General features: G+C 37.1%; 1 protein-coding gene across 7 annotated transcripts in view; it reads right to left on the reverse strand.

The window, feature by feature from the left end:
* The window catches only part of MAPKAP1 (MAPK associated protein 1), a 174,561-nt gene that overhangs the window by 90,201 nt on the left and 59,304 nt on the right, over positions 1-25,056 (reverse strand). For all 7 annotated transcript variants that reach the window (XR_012654794.1, XM_075060430.1, XM_075060426.1 and 4 more), the window contains one exon: positions 5,839-6,011. Coding sequence is in view for 6 of the 7 variants with exons in the window: in XM_075060430.1 (XP_074916531.1) it covers positions 5,839-6,011 (173 nt within the window). In the remaining variant the exon portion in view is untranslated. The remainder of the gene's footprint in view (positions 1-5,838; positions 6,012-25,056) is intronic.

Raw genomic sequence — 25,056 nt, forward strand, 5'->3', positions numbered from 1 at the left:
TGAAACAAACAAAGAGCAAGTTTATTTTGGAGGGGAAGCTGCATAGCCAACTAAATTCTATGGTCCAGTGTGAATTGCTGAATGCTGTTTAGAATAAGCCAGCAAGCTTCTGTGGTATAGAAATCAAAACGCTTTAAATATCACCGATTTGCAATATTTATACACAGCATCAAGCCTTACACTCTTTAGTTAGCATAATCATGTGATAAAGCAGCAATAAGAAAACATCCAAATAAGGCAGAAGAGCCACACATTAACTCAGTTGTATGCAAAATAACGATAGATAGACCAGCGATTAAAATATTCTTGAATCTGTATATTTATTTGGTGACAGTTACATTTTTAGAATGAAATCTGAATGAGCAATGTCTATGTTCTTCTGTTTTAGATCTAGTAACTGTGAAAAAAGCTCTTACCTATAAAAATATACTCAAATGGTGCAGTATGGACACACATGTAAACAGTGCAACAAAAATATGTCAAGGAAATAGCTACATAAAAAGTCAAGGATGTGTGTTCAATGTAAACTATTATTATGGTGGAAAGCAAACTACACAAAAACACCTTTTAAGTCCTATACAGCCCAATCAATCAACGCAGTTAACATTATTACGCATTAATGCCTGAAATAAATATACACAAGTTTCTCAGGTACATGCTAGGGGGAGGCCGCGAGGGGTGGGGGAGAGAGTGCTAAATCAGTTTCTTTCCACAGGCTAGAATCACAGAGCTCTAGCTTTATATACACAAAACATCATAATGTTGGCTCATTATCATCACATTTATCATACTGAAGTGTAAACACTAACACTTCTATTGTTCAGTACTAATTTTTTTTTTTTTTTTAAATGTAAGTCTGCCAGCATTCAGTCTTGTTCTAGAGGCATGAAGTATAGCCCCAGTGTTCAGATAGCAGTATGTTTCTAAACTCTGCCGTTTAAATTTGGAGTTTTAATTGCATGATTGATGCTTAAATTAATTAATTGCAAAGTGTATGCTAATTGTTTAATTGGTCGCTTGATCTATATAGATCATTTTTTGAATTAAATGAGTTGATTTACAAAGTTTATTGATTGGATGTGACAATGAATTATTTCACTGACTACCTGATTTGCAATTTTCTCAATTAATTCACAAACCTTTGGTTGCAACTGTGCTTATTGAGAGCGCTTACTCCAAGTGATCTATATGCATACTGTCATGTCTAAGATATTATATAAAATAGGTAATAATGACACATTAATATTAATGTAAACTGTAAATTTGCTAAATGGATGGCTAACAAGAAAGTAATCTAGCAATGTTTGTCACTACAAATTTTGTAAATTCTGTAATGCTGTAAAAGAAATTTTTATGAGCTTCTCAACTGATATGAAGAATTGATACATCGTTGTAGAACTAATTTTAAACTCCTTCAAGAACACAGCAGCAAACTTTAGAAAAACTGATCAAGGGTAGGACTGGCAACAGAATCTAGAAATTTACAGGACTATCAATTTAGACAGAAAAGATGCACTTCAGTCTGTATTTCTATTAACACACTACGGTGTAGTTCTGCACACTCACTGTATTTAAAAATAAAGCTAATAAAAAAAATCAGCCCCTCCCCATCCCTCATTCCATGACACATACCAGTGTGAAGGCCCACCTGGCACTCATCTTTGTACTATATTGTTCTGAGCTATTCCTGTCTCTGCCCTTAGACTGCTAGCCCTTCGGAGGCAGGAACTGTTTGTTTGGCACAACATTAAAATGTCTGTTTTGTACTTGCCACATGTGCATAAGTCCCATTAAAGCTAGGGGGAGATACAGGCATGCATCAGAACACCACACTCAGTATGGTCTGAGAGAGATCCCAATGTGCCAAAAACAATTATCAACGCTGAAATGCTGTCCTCAATCCATACGTGTCCTCCTCTACTGCAAGTACATGAAGTCTGTCACGTGCCATAAATTGATCATGCTTCAGATGCCCCAAATAGCAAACAAAGATTTTTGAGGAATAATATAGGTTCAGACAACTCTGAAATCATCTTATTTTTATAAGCTAAGTCAGAATTTGATTACTTGAACACATTTGCGTTTGTTTTAAAAAAGGAAATCTCCCTTATTGTCAATGAAAAAGGATAAGCAAAATATAAATGACAAATCACAGTACAGAGCTGGAGATCACTTTGGAGCAAATATTTTATCATATACATATTAAGTTGCAGAAAAATTTAGTCTACTATACCACATGTATATCCACTTGCTATTGCTTCAGAGCTAATACGTGTGTTCCTCATGAGCTGGTATTAACACAAGATATTAGCATAAAATAGATCAGGTTCTAACAATTACTAGTGAAGCTGTTTATTATATTTAGTAAGTACACTACTGTGTGTAACCTACAGAAAAAACAAGTCTAGTTGGTGCAAATTTTACACATTTGTAATCCAGCATGTAAATTCATGTACACTAGGATAAGATTAAACCCCAAATTTCCGCTAAATGTATCTGAAAATGTTGAAGGTCCTGAAAATCTGAATTTATTGTAGACAGAATGAAGAATTTAACTGCAGTGAGTATCAAATTATAGGTTTTTAAAAATCTAAAATAAATAAATCTGTGGTTCTGAAATGTTTTGTACCTGTTTTTATTTCCACATGCTTTTTGAAGGCAGAATCAGCAGAGCACATCCATCAATGGTTAGCAACAGAACGGTTCAGTGGATTATGATTCTGAAGTTCATATATAAAAGGCCAGGGACAGAGTTGCTAACACTGTCAAGGCTTTCTCATAGCAAGAGACACTGAACAGAGACAAAACTACCAAATGGCAGGTCAAACTGGATATAGCACATCCTCAAATCTGTCAACTATAGCTCACTTATTGTGGATTATTAGGTCAACATTTTAGGATAAAGAAATTGACAACAAGATATTGCTCTCCTGAAGGTGGGGGCTGCACTTTCACAATGAATAGCTCATTGTTCTACTCTAGTCTGATTAGCAGGTATGCCTATTTTCTGTATTTTTATACCAGATTACAAGTTGGTATAACCCGCACAACTTTTAATGCTTTCTTCAAACTGATCCTCACTCTCTTCCCTTATCTGTAAAATGACTAGCTCCAGAGCAAACAAAATGAAAGGGAGAATATCCACGCTGAAAAATATGGTTTCATTGTTTCCTCACTGGTCTGTCTAACTACTGGCTGCCTCTTGTTTTAGGTTATAAACTCACAGGGGCAGAAACTACCTTTTTGTTCTGTGTGCCTGGCACAATGAGGTCTTGGTTCATGACTAGAGCTCATAAGTGCTACGATAATATCAGGGATAATAAAATAAATAATAATAATATCTACAAACCTTAGTTATATGCATTCTCTTATTTAGAGATGAATTCTGTAAAGTAACAGAGTTAAATTGACCCTTGCCGATGGACAGGCATTGAGCAGCTCTGACAAAATGAATGAAAGAAACTTGAGAACAAAGAAAAATACTTACAAATCATATTGACATTTTGAGACTTTGCCCTTTCCCTGAACCCCCAAGTCCAGGTTCTTATCTGCTACAGGGGGAGAGGGTTCCAATACCCCCAGCTTTCCCACTAACTCCTCTCCCTGTAGTGGGATCTGGGGGCATTTGATAGCACTCCTGGCCAAGCTCATTCCTAGTCAGCAATACCATCCCCAAGACAGACACTGACATTCACCTCCTCCCACTGGTCCATGAGAGTAAAAGTCTGTTGACATCCACGACAAGCCTTTTTCTGAGGACACTGGTATTTTATTTTATGGGATACTTTTTACTTGTTGACATTGGTCAATATGATATTTAACGTGGTCTTAAAAAGTACACATGTTGAGACTTTGATACTGGCTGCATCTCACATATTTAAAATATAGTAATGATACACAACAATCACATTCTTGCTCAACGAATATTTTAACCAACAGAAAATGGCAATTAACACTGGCAAGTGAAATGGCAGTGTCTGCCATTATTTCTACATTTCTTCACCAGTGTCAGAACACTGAAACATTTAATACATCAAAGACCTGAATATCACATCTGTTCATTCAAAAGAGCTGGGAGGAACAACAGAGCCAAATTAACAACCTCCATGAAACTCAGTCTAGGAGAAGGTCCACTTCCTTATGCTGCTCTATCTATACAATAAAGAAGACAGCTAATAATCAGGGATCCAAAATAAAAGCATCTGAATGTAAATCCAAGTAACCTCTCTCTCTCTCCCTCCCTCATCCCCTCAGCCACCAGAAAGCCCAAAGAGTTCTCAACCTACCACTGAACAAATACAGACAACTCATGAATACAAACCCATTCCTGAAAAATGGTAACAAGGGCAAAATTTCCAAGAAATATGCCATGACCAAGGAACAGACTCAGAAGTTTGACTCACTAACAAATAAAAACGTCTACTATACTCTGCTATACTACTTTTGTACCAGAGGTGATTCTGATATATTATGTTGTTATTTCATACTTTGTTATGCAGCAAATACTGGGCAAGTATTTTTCCAGACTTTACAGTATCATTTTAAAAGGAAAGATGCCCAGATTAAAAGATATGAAGTACCTATTTCACAGAACTTGTATGACCTACCATTAAAGCATTACTTTACCCAAAAAAAGAAAGAAAAAAAAAAAAAGAGGAAATATTCTAAGACAGCACACAATCTATTTTTCAGCCTAACAAATTTAGGGGCAGCCTCCCCTTCCCTTCATGTCTCCCACCCCAAGCAAAGGATATGCAAGGATTGTAGAAAATACTGAAAAATTCATTGATGGAGTGAAGCTGTAAAGAATTTCTATCTGCTGATCTTGTATTGCACAGGTGACTCAGGCCAAGTTCTGGTAGGAAGTGTAAGGGCCTAGTGCATGATATAGTGGTTTCTCAATTAAAGAATAAAGCATTATTCATTGTTTCAGATAAAATTGAATTTTTATGACTACTTTTGCATTTTTGCCAATATATTCATCTCCATTTTACTGGTGTCTTTAAACACTTACACAGAAGGATGGGGGCAGGGAGGATACCTTAGATCTTAACTGAATTTAACTCCATAGTTGTCATTTCTTTATAAACACTGAAAAAATGATATATTCACACACACATTGGTATAGTTTGTCTATTCAGTAGTAAGGACTACATTAAAAGAACATTAGGTTTGTAAAGTGACACATTCAAAAGTTCAGATTACATGCACAAGCTTAACTCTGATCTCTTGTGCATACGGATGCAGCATGATTTAGTAATTATGTATATGGTAGCGTACTCAGTCTCAAACAGAACACTAAAATAGCATTCCAAAACACTCAGCACCCCATTTTAGTTATGCCATCCTCTTACTGCTCTATAGACAGAGTCAGGCAGGGAAAAGGACAGATTCAGATATTGACCAGCTCTTGCCACCACTTTCAAAATCAGAACGTTTACAGATCATTTCTAGATTTTATTGGATGCACCTCTGTTTGATCCTTGGTCATCAAGAAGTGGTTTAAAAAATAAGTCAGACATAAAAATGAAACATCTATCAATGATGCTGACAGTGGTGCGATTTATCTTAATATTACACAGAGTGTTTTAAAATTATGATTCATTTGCACATCCCTAGATTCATGTGTTTATCATTATCCAGTAGCCAGCAGTTTAATTGAAAGAAAAATAGATATAGATGTGCGTGTATTGCTCACAAAGAAATATTGATAACTGTGTAGGTGGTTCCTGTAAGACTTATTTATAAAAATATTGACATAGAAATCCATTTCATTATGCAAAAATGGTTGTAAAGGAGAAAACCAGAGATCAAGTAGTAGTAAAGAAAGAACAGTACTTTAGTTTGGGTTCCCGTCCTTCACTCGTGTATTGCCAGCATATTAGTCCAATCAGGTCATGCACCTTGGCATTTGCTATCGTCACAACTGTCATTGGCAGCAGTTTGTCTTGGCTTGTGTGCAATGGGAGGTAGACATCAATTTTTTTGGTTGCAGTTGTACCAACATGACCCTGTTGAAAAAACATTTAATTAAAATACATAAGTGACAGAGTAAAACAGAGGCAAAACAAAAGCTTGTGTAGGTTAGATTCTTGTGTATGCAAATTGGTTGAAACTGTATTAAAGAACAGGATTATTAGACACATAGATGAACACAATATGTTGGCTTTTGTAAAGGGAAATCATGCCTCACCAATCTATCAGAATTCCTTGAGAGGGTCAACAAACAGGTGGACAAGGGTGGTCCAGGGGATATAGTGTGCTTGGACTTTCAGAGAGCCCTTGACAAAGTCCCTCACCAAAGACTCTTAAGCTAAGTAAAAGCAGCAAAGAGTCCTGTAGCACCTTATAGACTAACAGACATACTGGAGCAGGAGCTTTCGTGTTATTCAATGTTGATAAATGCAAAGTAATGCACACTGGAAAACAATCTCCACTATACATACAAAATAATGGGGTCTAAATTACCCCTCAGGAAAGAGATCTTGGAGTCATTGTGACCCTTTTCTGAAAATATCTGCTCAATGTGCAGTGGCAATCAAAAAAACGAACAGAATGTTAGGAAACAGTAGAAAAGGGATAGATAATAAAACAGAACAAAATGGCAAATGAAATTTAATGTGGATAAATGTAAAGTAATGCACATTGGAAAAAATAACCCTAATTACACATACAATATGATGGGGGCTAATTTAGCTACAACGAGTCAGGAAAAAGATCTTGGCGTCATTGTGGATAGTTCTCTGAAGATGTCCACTCAGTGTGCAGAGGCAGTCAAAAAAGCAAACAAGATGTTAGGAATCATTAAAAAGCGGATAGAGAATAAGACTGAGAATATATTATTGCCCTTCTATAAATACATGGTACGCCCACATCTCGAATCCTGGGAACAGATGTGGTCTCCTCATCTCAAAAAAATATTCTGCACTAGAAAGTTCAGAAAGCAACTATAAATGCTTTAGGGGTGGCGGGCCCAAACGAGGAAGATTGAAGGCTAGGCCTCTTCAGCTTGGAAAAGAAGACTAAGGGGGATATATAGAGTATATAAAATCATGACTGATGTGGAGAAAGTGATAGAGAAAAGATTACTTACTCCCATAATACCAGAACTAGAGAGTCACAAATGAATAAATAGTGTAGCAGGTTAAAAAAAAAAAGAAGTTCTTCTCACACACGCACAGTCAACTTGTGGAACTCTTACCTGAGGAGGTGTGAAGGCTAGAGCTATACAATGTTTCAAAGGAACGGATAAATCGGTGGCTAATCCATAAATGCTATTAGCCAGGAGGAAGAATGTGTCCCAGCCTCTGTTCATCAGAGATGGAGTGGATTGCAGGAGAGAGTCACTTGGATCTTGCCTGTTAGGTTCACTCCCTCTGGGAAACCGGCAATTGGCACTTCGGTGACAGATACTGGGCTAGATGGACCTTTGGTCTGACCCCGTACGGCCGTTCTTATGTTCTTAGAAAATATCATAATGCCACTATATAAATTGATAGTATGCCCACACCTTGAATACTGCATGCAGTTCTGATTGCCCATCTCAAAAAAGATATATTAGAACTGGAAAAAGTACAGAGAAGGGCAACAAAAGTGATGAGGGGTATGGGACAGCTTCCATAGGAGGAGAGATTAAAAAGACTGGAATGTTCAGCTTAGAAAAGAGATGACTACAAGAAGTTGGATAGTGAGGCAGGAGGGGGAGAGTGAATAAGGAAGTGCTATTTACTCCTTACATGACAAATGCCAGGGGTCGCTCAAATTTGGAGCAGGTTTAAAAACAAACATAAGGAAGTATTTCGTCACACAGTGCACAGTCAACCTGTGGCACTCATTGTCATGGGATGTTGTGAAGGCCAAAAGAATTAGATCAGTTCAGAGAGGATAGGTCCATCAATGGCTATTAGATAAGATGGTCATAGATACAACCCCATACTCTAGGTGTCCCTAAAACTCCAACTGCCAGAAGCTGCGACAGGATGACAGAGGTTGGATCACTCGATAAACTGTCCTGTTCTGTTCATTCCCTCTGATGAATCTGGCACTGTCCACTGTCAGAAGAGAGGATACTGGGCTAGATGGACCAATGGTCTGATCTAAGTATGAGTTCTTATGCTCATCACAGTAGCTAGAACTAAAATGTACTACTGTAACTTTCTATGTGGAATACTACACAAATTTAAATAATTTCAGTTCTTTTAGGCTGTTTAATGAATCAATAAATGTCTTTATATAAACAAATGAGAAAGATTAGTTTCACAAGGGCAGTGATCTCATGTGACTTCCTATGAGAACTGAAAACCATTTATGGAAACATTCAACATTTCCACCACCACAAGATCTTCAGTCAAGAATGACTATGAACCCTAACTATGTTCCCAAAGCAACTTCCCATCCCAGTCTTCAACTTTAGCATTATCCTTGACTCTAAACATCTGCTTCTGTCCTCCGCTTCTACCCCTGCACATTCACCTATCACAACTGACTGTTGCAATACTGCATATGGCACTGCCTTAATCCTCTCTTACCTCAATTGCAGCATCTCCCTTCTCAATGGCAACCCATGTGCCCCGATTCTGGCACATGCAGGATGTTGCTGCCTGTTATCTCAAGGGTACAAAGAAGACCAACCACATCACCCTAGCCCTCAAATAATTTCACTGGCTCCCAATCATTTCAGGATACAGTTCAAAACTGCACTTTGTTTTTAAATGCTCCATGGTCTTCCTCCAGCTTACCTCAGAAATGACGTGTCTCATTTCTCCTCCTCCTCACCCCCACCCTCTTTGACTATAAGTGGATACTCTTGGTACTCTCAGAAGGGAGTCCAAGGGTCACCACTCTGGTGCACAACGATCTAAAGGGTCAACATGCAAGGGGTCTCTCTCTCCCAGGATATATTAAAAGGGGGAAGAAGTGGAAACTGGCTTTCATATCAAACCAGAAAGAAGGAAGGAGAGTCGGGCATCATGGCTAGGAGGAGTCAGGCAGGCCATGCCAACAGATACTTATAGAACACAAATTAACTACACATAACATGCATGAATCTCATAGATGTAAACATTTCAGAAACATTGCCCCACAGCAAGAAGATTACACTGAGTGGCAACAGACAGCACACATTTTTACAACCACGAGAAACCTATATGATGGCTGTAGCTAAGTCAGATGGACAAACATAACCACCTCTTCACTTCACCAGGAAACAGGATTGTAAAACAGACATGAAGGTTACGTGTTGGTTAAGAATAAATAAAAGATGATTTCTATTATGTCAAGGCAAGTCCAAAACCAATATATAACTGAGCCCACTTCTAACCACTTAAAACTATCTGGAGACAACCATCACTGCATTTTATTGTATTAAAAGAATCTATTTGGCATCAAGGAGATTAAGACTTAATTAAAACATAAAGAATATAGCAACAAAGATCAATAAAGTTTGTTACAAGAAAAATGTTTAATCTATAGCTGATAGGACTCTATTTTTAAGCTAATAATCTTTTCAGTGGCAAAAAGATTTCACAATTCCATCCCACAAATTAACTGACATGAGGATAATACCCTTGCTTTATACCAAGAAGAGAAACCACCGTTAGAATTAATTATTAGGAATTCTGGCTTTAAGTAATGAAATAAGAGGATTCAATATAGGACACCTAGTATAAAACATATTCTTGCTATAAAATCATTGGGCATGTCAATATAATTTTAAGTTATAAAAGTAAGAGAGTAACATAAAAATAAAAAGTACTTTTACATTCATGGTAGATTAGCATGTAAGTATTGTAAAAATTGCCCAAACACAATGAAGTTGAATCATTTTTATTTTTATTTTTTTTTACTTATAAATATAGCTATCTTCTTCCCCCACAAACTCAAGGTACAGAAGAAACTTGACACATCCGTTTAAAGGAAAGAATGTGGCTAGATTCAAAAGAGTTTAATAAAATATGAACAGAACCATAAGTCTGTCTGGATAACCACTGGCCCTCTGCTAGGTGCACTGGTAAGAGCTGCCAGTGTGGAGGAAACAGACACAGTCAAGTAAAGGTTTTTAATTAAGTGTAAATTTTTATGTTTTCACTCCAAGATAAAAACAGCTAGCGAAGGTATTAAAAGCATTTAGTGGTAGGTCCAGTGTTCCCATGTCCCCTCACAGACCTCTGTGCCAGATATTTTACTCTCCAAGACACAAACTGCCATGTCTTCAGCCCAGCCCCCAAAAGAACAATACTTTCAACCTCTCCACACGACTGTACCCCTTTCAGAAATCGGATTTGTCTTCCATACCCCCAAGTTTCACCTCACTTAAAAAACTACTTGCTTACAAAATCAGACATAAAAATACAAAAATGTCACAGTACACTATTACTGAAAATTTGCTTACTTTCTCACTTTTACCATATAATTAAAAAATAAATAGACTGGAATATAAATATTGTATTTACATTTCAGTGTGCAGCATATAGAGAAGTACAAACAAGTCACTGTCTGTATGAAATTTAGTTTTTCCTGACTTCACTAGTGCTTTTTATGTAGCCAGTTGTAAAACTAGGCAAACATCTAGGTGAGTGGATGTACCCCCTGGAAGATCTCTGCATACCCCAAATTGAGAAGAGAGGGCTACTCACTTTGTGCAGTAACTGAGGTTCTTTGAGATGTCTCCCCCCAGGCGTGCTTTACTGTAGGTGTGGCAGCGCCTTCAGGTCTGGAGTCAGAGATCTTCAACAGCAGTGCCTGTTGGACTGCACATGTGCACCTTCCCTTTCCAGCGCTGCGCACGGGTGGTATAAATAGCTCTATGTAGTCTGACCCCTCTTAGTTCCTTCTCTGCTGCTGAGCCCAAAACGTTACACTCCGAAGCAGAGGGGCAGAGTGCAGGTAGTGGTACTTCAGTTAAAAGGCAAAAAGGGGGGACACTATTTCCTTAGCCACTACTACATTATCTCCACTCTTAATCTAATCAACAGACATTTTAACAGGCCCATATGGGCCTGATCATCCACCTTATATTGAACTAGTCAGGATGTAAAATATCTGCACTGCTGTCTACTGCAATTTAAAAGAGTAAGACCATTGTGGAGTGAAATCCTCGCCTCACTTAAGTCAATTAAGTTTTCCCTTTTAATTTCACTGGTCCCGGGTTTCACCTGTGCCCTGTTTAGTGTGTTCTATTGTTATTATAACACTGTCAAATGTCCTGTACAATATATTTCAAATTATGCTGTCTCATGCTTGCGTTAGACCTTCCTCCTTCTTGCTGCCCCTGCATTCTCTTCTTCCCCATCACACATCCTGGGTCACATTTCCTGCATTGCCCCTCAGGATCTTTTCATATGTTCCTTCTCTCTCCCCTTCCCTCATCATCTCTCTCTAGATTATCAGTCCCAACATATCTTCTTTCCCACCCCAAATCTCTCTCTCTAATTATACTTCATTATAGATTTTGTCCAGCACCATTAGGGTGACCAGACATCCTGATTTTATTGGGACTGTCCCAATATTTACTTGTTTGTCCCATGTCCCGACTGATGTTTGGTCGGGACGTGGATTGTCCAGATATTTTGCACTCCAGCGCACTGGCAGAGGGGGGCTTGTACCCCCAACTCAACCCCGGCCTCGCCCTGCTCCTGCCCCATTGGATCCCTCCCCAAATCCCTGCCCCAAGCACACCACATTCCTCCTCCTCCCCCATCCCTCCCAGGCTTGTGTGAATCAGCTTACAGCAGTGCAAGCGCTGGGAGGGAAGGGGGAGGAGCAGGATGTGGCAGCCCGCTCAGGGAGGCGGAGGTGAGCTGGTGTGGTGGGGGACGGGGTGGGGAGCTGCCAGTTGGTGCTCAGCCCCCAGTAATTTTTCCAATGATCCAGCGGCTTTTTTTTTTTGGTGTTGTTGTTGGGGTTTTTTTTGCTCTGCCGGTGACCCCCGCCCAATGTCCCAATATTTCATGTCTCATCTGGTCACCCTAAGCACCATCCACTACAGACATCCATGAATCCTTTATCACAAACACTTACCAGGCACAGGACATGGGGCTTAAAGTGGCATCTCATATACACTACAATTCCCAATTCTGTTAATGCTGGTGGAGCTGAACCACTACTAGCAATCGTGGAAAATGTCTGAAAAAATGTCCCATGTTTATTACGGGCCTTATGAAGAGGGAGTACACAAGGTTCTCATTTGGTAGGTTATCTTTACAACTACAGTGGGATGTTTTTAAATGAAAACATTTGAAGAGGATGGGATGTCAGGGCATATCCCAATCACTAACTCAAGGGCATAAGGATTCTTGCACCTCCCCCTAGGGCATCAGGTATTAGCCAATGTCAGAAAAGGATGCTGGACTAGATGAACTAAGCCTGAACATGCATAATTCCAGTGCACATTGATCCTGCAGAAGCATGTGGCACGTGCCTGGGAATGCTTCTACATGGGTGAATAGATTCATGTGCTTAGACCAATCCTGCAAAACACTACTCATGCAAGCAGTTCTATTAGTCTCAATTACTTGCTGAGGTTTATATAAGCTCACTTGTTCAGGAGGAATCGTTCAGACCCAGATTACAGTCAATACTGTGAGCATGGATTTTGTTCCTAACTAGAGAAGTGGATTATAGCTATAAAGGCTCAGGTAACCCAACAAATAAAACATGATTACCCATATTCAAAAAAGTTGCATCAAATGTATTAATAGATTTTGTATAAAATTCAACAGAAAATCCATTCAGGGCCAGGGGCCTTACCATTTGGCGTGTCCTTAATAGCCTTCAATAAATCTGGTAGGCACAAAGGGGCTGTTAAATTAACATTTTCCTGATCTGTCACCTGTGGCATAGTTAATTTGTCAAAAAATTCTTTTAGCTTGTCACTGGACACTGCATATCCTGACAAATGAAGTCTGGAATAAAATTGACAAAACATCTCGTTAATTTTCTAGGAATCACACATCCTGTTTCCATTAAGCTTTTATTGTTAGAGATATTAGGTCTCACCACCCTTTAAGTAGGTGAGTCACAACCTAAACTGAATGTATTCAAACACATTTGTTTATTAAATAAAAGATTAATATTGCTCTCTGCTACCCACAGTTTTCATGCACTATATCAGACTTGGGCTCAGATGAGAATTTCAATTTTACATTTCTCTAATGCGTTCACTGTGGACAACGCTGATTGTGATGATTTATCAGAGACAGCAGGATCCTGTGGCTGAAGTGTAGGGTTGAGAGTCAAGTATTCTGGTTCTATTCTCTGCCCTGCCACTGACTTGCTGTGTGATCCTGAGCATGTCACCTAGCATCTGTGTCTCAGCTTCCCCATCTAAAAAACAGGGTTACTTATTTAATTCCTTTAACAACTGAAAACATTGAGAATCCCTCTCTGACTAGGCATCCTGCACCTCTCCTTCTCTGCTGCTATCTAGGAATTACACTTCCGTAGTTTGAGTGTTGCACTGCTGAACAATGCAGCTTACTGAGTTAGTGAAATTTTCTTCTTTGTTTTATAAGACTTTTTAATTAAACAGGCCACTGGCTACTAATTTACTTACCTTGGGGACTAAAAATGAAAGTGGTATCTATTCAGTTTAGGAAAGCTGCTCCTAATTAACACACAAGGAACTTCCACCTCAAACAGTGATTTGGTACACAGAGCTGCTCTGCTCACATGGATCCACATGTTAAACACTGCCTGAAATAAACACAACCCCACTATGGTAGAGGCCAAATAAGGATCATTTCCTCAGAAATCTGTGGATACATAGTAAGGTCGTTCCATAGTTGATTTGGTTTATTGTAAGAGTGTAAGCAGCATATTACTACATATATATACTTCTGCAATAGCTAGACACAGTGGAAAGAGTTAAGGACAGAACAAGAAACTCCGCTATGAATTTTCGTAGCTTATGTCGAATTTGACCACTAATGTTACTAGCTTGGGTGTTTAATTATACAATCTATGCGTACTACAATGACGACACCATCAAAGAAACAGTTTATACTGAATAAATTCCATTAGCCTCATGCAGTTTTAGGGACCTCTACATTATTAAATCATTTTATATAACAACACCTGTATACTTTAAATATAAAAATAAGATTTTAAAACCATAAAGGATCACATATTACAAACTTTATCAATTCTTGTAATACAAGGAACCATTTTAAGATACAATACCAGCTTTTTAATTAAAGTCCACTAAAGAACGTATACCTTTCTCTATTAGATGCTGTATCTCTTGAAACAGTTACAGTACAGTCATTAATACTCTCCTAAATTATATAGGAAATTTGGTATAATCTAGAGTCTACTGCAAGGACACTTAATCCTAAAAACAGCTCATAAGTATTTGGATAATGAAAAGCTGTAGAAATATTCAAAGAGAAAATATTTGTGTTTTACTCATCTCATTTTTGGGCTGTATTTTACTATGTTTCATGGTGGAAAATTAAAATAGAGTCCATAAACATTTCCTAGAGAAAAATATGATCAATTTTTTAAACAATAATAATTTACTGCATCTTCCTACACAACAGAGTTCTGTGACTAAATATTATATCACTTTAACATTAGATGTTCTAATGATATAATTCACAGATTTTACTGAATCATTACTTAGTAAGTCATAAAAACCTCTTAAAATTAATCTTTCATGCACATCCAGCTTACTCAAAGTTAGCATTTAATTAGATGGCCTTGGCACAAATGAGCTTACTACTTTATTTGCTCGATCAGTATAAATTCATGATTCACCACCTAGCAAACAATGTAAAACATTAGACAAAATAGGAACAAATAGAGATCTTTTTCCAAATGCAAAAATTTTTCTGACTCTTAAACTGTGTAAAAGAAATGTTTTTGTTTCAAGTGACAGGATTATTTCATACTGTACCATATATAAAGTTTGTATTCTGATATGTAACTCATTCCAATAGGTATTTATACAACATACAGAAAAAGTTACAAATATATGCACTGAACAAAACAGATCAAGCAGAATTCCAACAAATATATTTTTAAACATAACAGCAGGGCCAAAAGATCAGAGGATCCAAGCTGAAATGTTTAATCAACAAAGACCTTATTTCTCTAAAAGTACAATCCCTTTGTAAGTAGAAGTGAATGAAAGCCATCGCTTTCTACACCATAGATTTCTGAAAAATAATTTTTTTAAATAAAAAACAAAAGTAATGAAATAGGATTAAAAAATGTAGCAGAAATAATTTGTTTTAAAAACGGTAAAACAGCTTTTTTGGGGGGGTGAGGGAGGGTGTGTGTGTCAAAAATAAAGATCTGAACTATTAACCCAATAAAATGTTTAAATATTCTCAAATGGTTTGTATACGCATCTGGTAGAACATACGACGGCATCAAGATATTACTGGCTTTTGGTTGAGATGGGAATCATAGTGGCCAGCACAATACAAACAAGGGCTTCCTCCTGAACACATGAGCATTCTTAGAAGACACCAACACAAACCAGGAATATGAAGTGTGGCTGGGACTTGTGGATTCTGGTGCAGTGAGTAATTTGCAGTATATTAAAGCAAGGTCCACTACAGTATGTTGGTTAATAATTTAACTAGCCAGTTCTTTTTATCTTATTTACATATTATCTAAACAAGTCTTGTGAAGATGTCTGCTCATTTTAAATGTCAGTTTTGCTCAGAACGTCTCTAGGTTCCAGTGTTCATATGAACACACAGAATAACTGCATTTCCCTCCTAAGATCTTGTGTTCCGCATGGCATTGTACCACACATGGAAACACGGGAATGGCACTTTTTTCAACTGGTGGTAATCCCACTATAAATGCATTTTATCACTAAGTGACAAGTGACTAGTTCATTAATTACTATGATGATGCTTTTTTTTTTTTTTTTTTTTTTTTTAAAATAGTCAGCTACCTGATGTAGCTGTAAATTCCAAGAAAGTTAAACAGAGTGACTGGACTCTGGTCTGGCAGTTCAAAGAACCGAGTACTAAAATGAACCCTCAACAGTTGCTCCTCTGCCCAACAAACAGACCATCATTTCTCTCACAGCAATGCATACAGAACGTCTGCAAAACTGCACTAACATTCTCATTTAATTCATCTCATTCACGCTGTCACTGTTCATAAAAATTTAACCCAGTAATTTCCTGCTATACAAAGCATAACAAAGTCTGAATACTTAAATAAAAGGTTAATAACTTATTTTTTATTCTAAATTGTTGACTTCATTTAACATCTCTGCCTTGTAAAGCACCACACTATTTTTCAATTAAAGGGCCAGCTGTTCCAAAGGCTCCAGTAGGCAACGACAATGATAAGAAATGTTTTATCTGCATTGCAATGATCACTATCACATCAGCTCCAGGCTGCATTAACATACTCATGTTTTATTCTAGCCTCCCTCCAAATGTACCAGTTAATTATACAACATCGAGCTGAAAAAACCAACATTCAGAGCTGGACCATTTCCTTACAAGCTGCCACCGGAACTGTTTTTCATATAGACCGTCAGGGAAACAAAGCTAGGTTACATATATAATGATATAATCAAACATTCCAAATTGCTTTCCCCTGCTTGGTGTTCACTCCTCTAGTTTAATAAATCTGGGAAGCTAAAAGCAAGGTATAATCTATAATTCATATAACAGAGGCATATTCCAATCCTATTAACATGTATTTACTTAAACAATTTACCTTAAATTAAAAAATGTTTACCTAAAAAGTGGTATAAGGAGGATTTCCTGCTATACTTCTCTTCTGTCAAATCCCTTTGGAAGAGGGAAAAGCACACACTGGAAAAAGGGAAAACCAATCCCCAGTTAGAGCACAAGAGGTCTCATTTGCTTTAATACTAATACCAGTTTTAGGCAAGTCCAGTCCACCTTGTCTCCTGCCATCCCCAAATGGAGTTTCACCAGGAGTGAAATACACTTGCGTGCAGCAGGCCTGCACAAGCCCTACACACAACTGAAGTCACACCCAGGGCTTGTACCGGCCTTCCACAAAGGGCTGAATTTCAGTTTAGCTGAGATGGTATTCAGCTACCTAGGGATATTATGCCCTGACCCTATTCAGTTACACAGTGCTGCTGGAAAATGGAATGCATATTCTGGTTCATCAAAATATGATAGTTATAGCCACAACAAAAATGCATTAGTTAAACGACGCTAATCTCACTGTTTACATACGTCAGGAAAGGAATGGTGTATGGTGGAAGAATTATTTGCATTTTACTTGGCAATAAACATTATGATTTAATACTGGGGAATATAATTATTCTTCGTAATAACAAAGTGCAACAAAAACTTGTAATTAAAAACTACATCATAAACATTATTTGTATATTTAGAAATATACCATGAGATATTTTAATGAACAGATGCTATTCAAAAGATAAACGCTTTTACAAATATTCAGTCCTTGAACAGGTCTCAGACTCTAATCCTAGGCTGCTGTTGCATAAAGCAGACAACACAAGTTCCTTGAGGACATTAGCCAATCTTAGGTAGAACATTTTAAATACATCACCATGTCACTTTTTAATGTGCCACAATCTATTAACCACATGGCAAACTAACAGGGATTTTTAAAATATGGGTTTTATAGGTTTGTGTTGGTGATTAATTAAATAAATAGCCAGTGTTTCACAAATCATCCCTCTAATTAGTCTAAACCAGACACTTTGCATTCACTGACATTCTTGCCATCTGAAGCTCACAGAAGGGCAGGAGCATTACGACGACGAATCTGTACACTTCTGAACACATCGTCACCATGTCCCCGACTGGCATTGTACCACTCAGCCCTGAGGCAGAGGTACAGTCTTCACAGGTGCTGCAGTCAGCTGGAGTTTGACTCCAGCTGCTTGGAAAAGATGTTCTGTTTAATTATTTCCCCTCATCCTGAAGTAAACATGAGGACAACAAAGAAAAGCAATTTGACTCTTAAAGGTACCTTAAAGTAGCAAAGACGTACACTTCCGACAATGAACAAATATTTGAGGTTTAAGTACTAAAAAGGAGCAGTGATGAGCTAACTGATCTTTTTCTGTCAAAAAGCCCCAACGGTTGAGGTTACACACACTTAGATATGGTTCCTTTTTAGGAAACCAAGCAAGCCTCATTAAAAGGGTTCACAGCTTAATAAACGAAAGGGTCAATTATTCTTGAAAAAGAAGAAAAATTCATCATCTGTAAAACTTGCCTGAAATCTCATCATTTTTACAATGCATACCTAGACAATCATTCCCCCCTAGAGCTCAATTTAAAATTTTAATAGTTAATCTTTTAAGTTTTAACACAATTTTCTCCTCTAAGTTATTAACTGGAATCTCCAGCCTAGGTAGGTTTTCATATCGAAATACATTCTGAGGTGCTTAGTGATATAACCAAAGCAGGATATTTTCAAATCCTTAAACTACAAGGCATCTGAGTGGGTATTTAAGAGACCGAGAATGGAATAGCAGCTGGGCTGCTTACCAGAGACAGGTCCTTATTTCCTGTGATACCTGTAGGATCGACTCAGCTTGGGGAGAGCTGAAATGGGGTTTGGTGGCCTTGTCCTTTAATCTAGGATTTTGCAGCTCATGGAAAGAGATTCACGTATTACTTAGACTGAGAGTGGAAGGGAAAGGAACGAGACACACACAAGTCCTACCAAGGCTGGGATACGCAGGCCAAGTCACTTCACCCACTGTCTCTCAATTTGCCTGTCTGTAAAGTGGAGGAATTAACACTGTCCTCCTTCAGAGGGATGGTGTTAGTAATAAACGTGTCTGGCATGTTTGAGAACACTAACTGCTTCTTATTTTAGTTAGCCACAAAGCTGTATAACACACTAGGAAGCAGACCACCAGGTTATTTAATATATATTTGTAGCTTTGGCATCATGAATAAAACTCGTGTCAAGTTACAAAGAGGTGGAGCCTACAACAAATAATCCTGGTAACAATCTGCTGAGGTCCTATCTGGCAATGAGGCTAAATATAAATTTTTCAAACTGAATCTGTACAGTTATGGATCTGGTAATAAGACCAACAAAGCTTTTTGGCCTAAGCACTGAGGAAGAGAGAGAATCCAGGGCTATTCCTACAATTCACAAGAAAGCAAGTAACACTTTATGGGACACTGAAGATAAGTCATTTTCTTCCTTATATAAAAAGATGCATACTTGAGGTCACATGCTGAAGGATCCTTTCTTGATGCTATTTCTTGTCTTCAGATGCTAACCAAGAATAAACGTTTTTGTGCCAGGCTGGACTGCGTTAAATCAAAGTGATTTAAATCATAGATTTAAATTAGCTAGCAGGAAACTTTGATTTAACCCATCATTTTAATCAAGTTTTGCATTTGTACTTTTTGGTTATTTTCCTAAAGAGAGGTTGATTCGCAGTGGTTGCCAACCATTAAAATATGCTGATTTGCAACTAAATATAGATGTTACACTAAATTTAGTGCTTCTTTTTGCAAACCTGAAGGATATGTCATATCTATACACATTTATTTAAGCAATTCTATATCTTAACTTACACATATTCAGGATTCTTAATTTTTACATTTTTATAATGTTTAAAATAGTGTATGATTCATTTCTTATTTACTAGATTAATTTTTTTCTGATTTAATCTCAAGATCTATTTAGATGGAAATTCAAAAAATTAAAATGCACAAAAACAGCATTTTATATTTTTAAAATTAAATATAACTTCCTTAAATGTGCTGAACAGATAAGAAGAACAAGTTTATCAAAAACATTTTGCGCTTAAAACAAACAGATTTTTTTATATAAAGGAAGTATTACCTATAGTTTATTAACTGAACTGATTATGTTCATGATTTTAGAACTAACAGATCCCATCCACTCACTTTCAGTCATAGCTTTTATTCACAGATTGCACGAAGAAAAACAAACAAGCTTCCTGCTCTTTCAACTCTCAATTGGTTTATTAACATTGCATGTACTAATCATGCTATGGAACTAGTTGAATAAGCCGAATGAAGAAAATATTCAGTCTGCACCTGCAAAAGAAGCTACTGCCATGAAAAGCTGGTTTAGCACTTCAACAAACTTTGGCTCCAAGCGCTTAACCACTGACTTCCAGTTTTTTTTTCTTTAAAAAACTTTTCATCAAACATTACTGCTTAATATTATTTTGTATTTAATTTAAATGATTTCATATATTATAAGCAGCTTAGGCTTTAACATAAGTTGTCAATTTCAAATTTAATTTTAATTTGTTTTAAAAAATTAAACCGGCATTTATGTTAAATTAAAAAATCGGATTTAAATAAAAACATCTAACTTTATTTAGTCATTGATTTTTATCCATCCTGCTTTGCGCTGTTAAATAGGACTATCTATCACTCCCCCTCCCTCCCCCAACCTCAATAAATAAGGACTTAAGTTTACAGAGTATGGAGACAAGTAAGATGACCAGAGGACACCAAAATACCCTGTCTGGCAATGAAACACTGTTTCTGGACTGACAAAAGAGTAACTAATTAAGAGAATTATAGCATGCATAAAAAAGGATAAGAAGATTTGCAACACAAAATTTAGTTTTAGAGATATTTCCAGGACTTTCACAACTTTCCTTGAATTGGCAACACAGTTTTTAACCAAGGATTTATCCTTCCAAAAATCTGACTGCTTAATTAAGATACAACAGCAGCTTAACAAATTTCCCATAGCTGACTCTATTGAGTCTTTCACTAGTAGCTTGAACCATCTTGAAATCCGAGATTGGAGTTTTATCAGTCTGCTGTTGCAGGTGCCAATACTATGTTATTTGCCAAACTGAAGTATTGTCAACCATTTTTACTACTGTTGGGACCAGAAAGTTACACATGCAGCTTTCATTAACTGCCTTGGGAGAAGTGCCAAGCATCGTATTCACCAGACAGAACATGTATCACAGATTATTACTAACATTATAGTATTAATGCCTTTATTTCAAATGTTTAGGGAATACACCACCACCACCAGCAAGATAATTTACTGCCTACTTTATGTGTACATTTTACATAGCATAATAGACACTCTCAAAATAAACATAATTCCTGCATTGTTGTTGAGATGAAAAAACTGAGGTCCTGGCTATGTTTGGTCGTTAAAATTCTCATGGCATTTTTCAGAAGAGCAAGATATTCATTCCAATATTTTGGCTTAAATCCTTCTCTGATATTTACATTCTAATGCCATACATTTACTCTACACTTTCAAATGAATTTGGGATAAGTTTTCACTTCCTACTCTTAATTGTTAAGTATTTTGCTCCAAAGAGGTGGTTGCATGTTAGTGTAAAAGTGATACCTGTAAGAAGTCTGTAAAGTGCTTTGGGATGAAAGATGCAAGGCATGACTATTGCTGAGCTAAAGGAGGGCTAGATTATCTGGGAATGACAGTAAAATCACTTCAAGCTGAAAGCCATTTTGACTAATTTAATTCTGCATGTGGCAGAAACCTTATTTCAGAATTACAGCTTACTGCACTTCGGGGAAGAAGTCTGGGACTGGATATATAAAGGTTTGTTTACTCTTATTTTCCCTGCCCCCCGCAGCCCAACTAAGTGCTGGAATACTATTAGTATTTTTCATCCTTCATAACTTGTAAATTTAAATGAACTTTCTCTACAACAGCAAATGCTCCTGTTATCACCAATTGTCATCTAGTTTGTGTATGCAGTGTAACTGTAGCCAAATCTGTCCCAGGATATTAGACACACATGGTGGGGGAGGTGATATCTTTTACTGGACCAGCATCTGTTGGTGAGAGAGACCAGCTTATCAAATGTTGGTCTAATAAAAGACACTGCTTCACTCCCTTGTCTAACTAGTTTGCGTGTCAACGAAAGATTAGCACCAATTCTGCAACACAAGTATGGAGTTTAACTTTAGGAAGTTTTTGTATTTTGAACACCATCACACTTAAAATATTGTCTGCTGGGCCATTTCAGAAGTGTTTTGTTGATGAGGGGGTTAAAAAGCAACTCTATTTTTTCAGCAGCCAATTCTAAAAAGACACACAACATTCTGAAATGCCAGGAATATAAAAAGGGGCTTTAAAGAGTTTGAGTTTCAACAGCAGCATTAAGTGTTTTTCAACAAAAGAGTTCCCTAGACTTGAGCCAGTGTTCCTACTAACAGGAATAGAAAGGTTTTGGATAAACTCATGATAGCCACTAGATGCTAAAGCTGGCGGCAACATTTAATAGTTTTGTCTAAACTGTAGTATATTGTATGTTTTCTGTTTATTCTAAAAAACCTGTACTCCAGTATTTCCCTGGAGTTTTCTTCTTGCCAGTTACAGCAAAGGTACCATACTAAACACAAATAAGTTGGCTTAACCTTCAAGTAAATTGGTATTTCCAAAGACGATTAAGACAAATATTCCATATACCCCTTCCCCCCCCCCTTTTTTTTTCTTCAAGTAAAGGAATTTGTGCTAACAAGAGAAATACAGACAGACAAGGAAGTCCTCCCTCTGTTTCAGGCATGCAAATGAACACATGCTGTATGCACTGGAAGGCAGAGTAATACACTTTTAATGGGGGCAAACTGCAAAACTAGGACATCAAAGCCAGATGGGGTGCAGAGTCATCCTTAAATTAAAAGGCAAATGGGGCTGACTGTCTTTGAACACATCACATTTATACTACCCGAGGTTATTTATCAGCTGTTTTTGAAAGAAAGAGGGATACTGCAAATTATACAAAAATTGAATTTTAGTATAGTTACTTTTGAATGTTATTAACATAAAGGAAAAAAGTACATACCACCCAATTAAGTGGGTGATGAAGGCCTAAACTAAAGTGGTTAAGTTATTCTTGTTTCAAACAATTTGTTCAGAAACAGCCAAGTTAAAGATCCTGAAAACATCAGCTTTAATGCAAACAAGAACAGACTCTCTATTGCAACTGCATTTAAGCAAAATAGTTCTTTATTGGATGGTCCCAAGATCTCAGCTGTTATGGCCCCTAAACCTGGTGTCACAATTTAAAACTTGCATTTCAAGCACAAAGAGCTGGATAAACATGTGGCCTAAAATGTTCCGCATAACAAACTAAAGGGACATTGAGATAAGTAAAATGGATTAAATTTTCCTATAATATACTGGACATAAAACCTTCAAGCCTATTGCAAAAAGAGATATTTTAATACTTTTGCTAATAAAACATAAGAATGTTAACTTGTGAACATATTTTTGATTTGAAGGAAAATTTATAATTAAGTGAAAGACAATTACTAGGCACAAGATGAAAATCAATTAAACAGAGTAAAATGTAATATGACTCCACCAAGAAATTAGACTGTCTTATAAAATGTATTTTAAACATTTTATTCTAATTAAACTAGTTATAATTAAATGACCATTGTTTTGGAAATATTTTAACCTCATCAGATCCATCCCCAAACTGTACAATCATTAAAATTATTTTCTACTCTTCATTATAATTGGTCTTTTTTCCTTTCTTCTCAACAGTTCTGATAATGTTTCACAGTAAGAAGTGCAGGCTTCGCACGTTTTGAAAGAAATGAGCATTTTTCTGAAATGTTCTGAAAACCTCTGGTTATTTATAGGGCTAGTTCAGAAGCATTTAATGAGCTCCTGCCTTCTATTCACAATAGTCTTTATTTCAAAACATTATTTGAAATTCACCCATTCAAGGAAAATTATTTATTCCAACACAACAAATGCCAGTAACTTAGACTTAAGGTTGCTGAAGTGCACTTCCTACCAACAGAATCAGTCAAAATCAAGGAAATCATTGGATAAGGAAACCGTAACATCCACCCAAACCTCAATTCACACCTTAACACCCAACAACACAATACTCAAACACATCCACACACTTTTCACCTCTATAGCAAAAACCTTTTACTTCCATCAAACTAAGTAAGGTTGTCGGCGTGTTAATGCTGCCTTAACTGGTGATTTGATTTGTAGGGATTATATCCAGTGTAAAGCAACCTTGAAGCTAAGTAAACATTTTTTGGATGGCAAATTTCCTTTTAAGAGAGAGAAACTTCATCAGGACTGGCATGTAAGGTCTATAGGAGGACTACCTGGCACCCAATGACCAAGCACCCTCCTTGGCTCCTCACATAAATCCCCAGCTATCCCTTCACCCTATATCTGTATCACCTTGTCCTCCACAAACAATCCTCCATGGACTTTCTGCAGAAGAAAAAGGATGAAATAAGTTAGAGAAACTGAAACTGACTGCTCCCCTTTCAAGAAACAGACACTGTTAGTCTAATGGGGAAAACAATTGAAGACATTTGGCAGTTTTTCAAAGAGACATTATTAAGGGCACAAGATCAAACTATCCTGCACAGGAAAGATGGGAAGTATGGAAAGAGACCATCCTGGCTTAACCAGGAGATCTTCAATGATCTAAAACTCAAAAAGAGAGTCCTACAAAAAGTGGAAGCTCAGTCAAATTACAAAGGATGAATATCAACATATAACACAAGAAAGTATGGGCAAGATTAGAAAAGCCAAGGCACAAAACAAGATCAGACTAGCTAGAGACATAAAAGGAAACAAGAAAACATTCTACAAATACATTAGAAGCAAGAGGAAGACCAAGGGCAGAGTAGGCCCATGACTCAATGAGGAGGAAAGACAATAACAGAAAATGTGGAAATGGCAGAGGTGCTTAATTACTTCTTTGTTTCAGTTTTCACCAAGAAGGCTGGTGGCGATTGGACATCTAATATAGTCAATGCCAGTGACAATGAGGTAGGAGCAGAATCTAAAATAGGGATTGAACAAGTCAAAAATTACTTAGACAAGTCAGATGTCTTCAAATCATCAGGGCCTGATGAAATGCATCCTAGAATATTCAAGAAGCTCACTGAGGAGATATCTGAGCCATTAGCAATTATCTTTGAAAAGTCATGGAAGACGAGACACATTTCAGAAGACTGGAAAAGGGCAAATATATAGTGCCGATCTATAAAAAGGGAAATAAGGACAACTCGAGGAATTACAGATCAGTGATCTTAACTTCTGTACTTGGAAAGATAATGGAGCAAATAATTAAGCAATCAATTTGCA

The sequence above is a fragment of the Chelonoidis abingdonii genome, chromosome 24 (genome assembly GCF_003597395.2).
Source record: "Chelonoidis abingdonii isolate Lonesome George chromosome 24, CheloAbing_2.0, whole genome shotgun sequence".
Lineage (NCBI taxonomy): Eukaryota > Metazoa > Chordata > Testudines > Testudinidae > Chelonoidis > Chelonoidis abingdonii.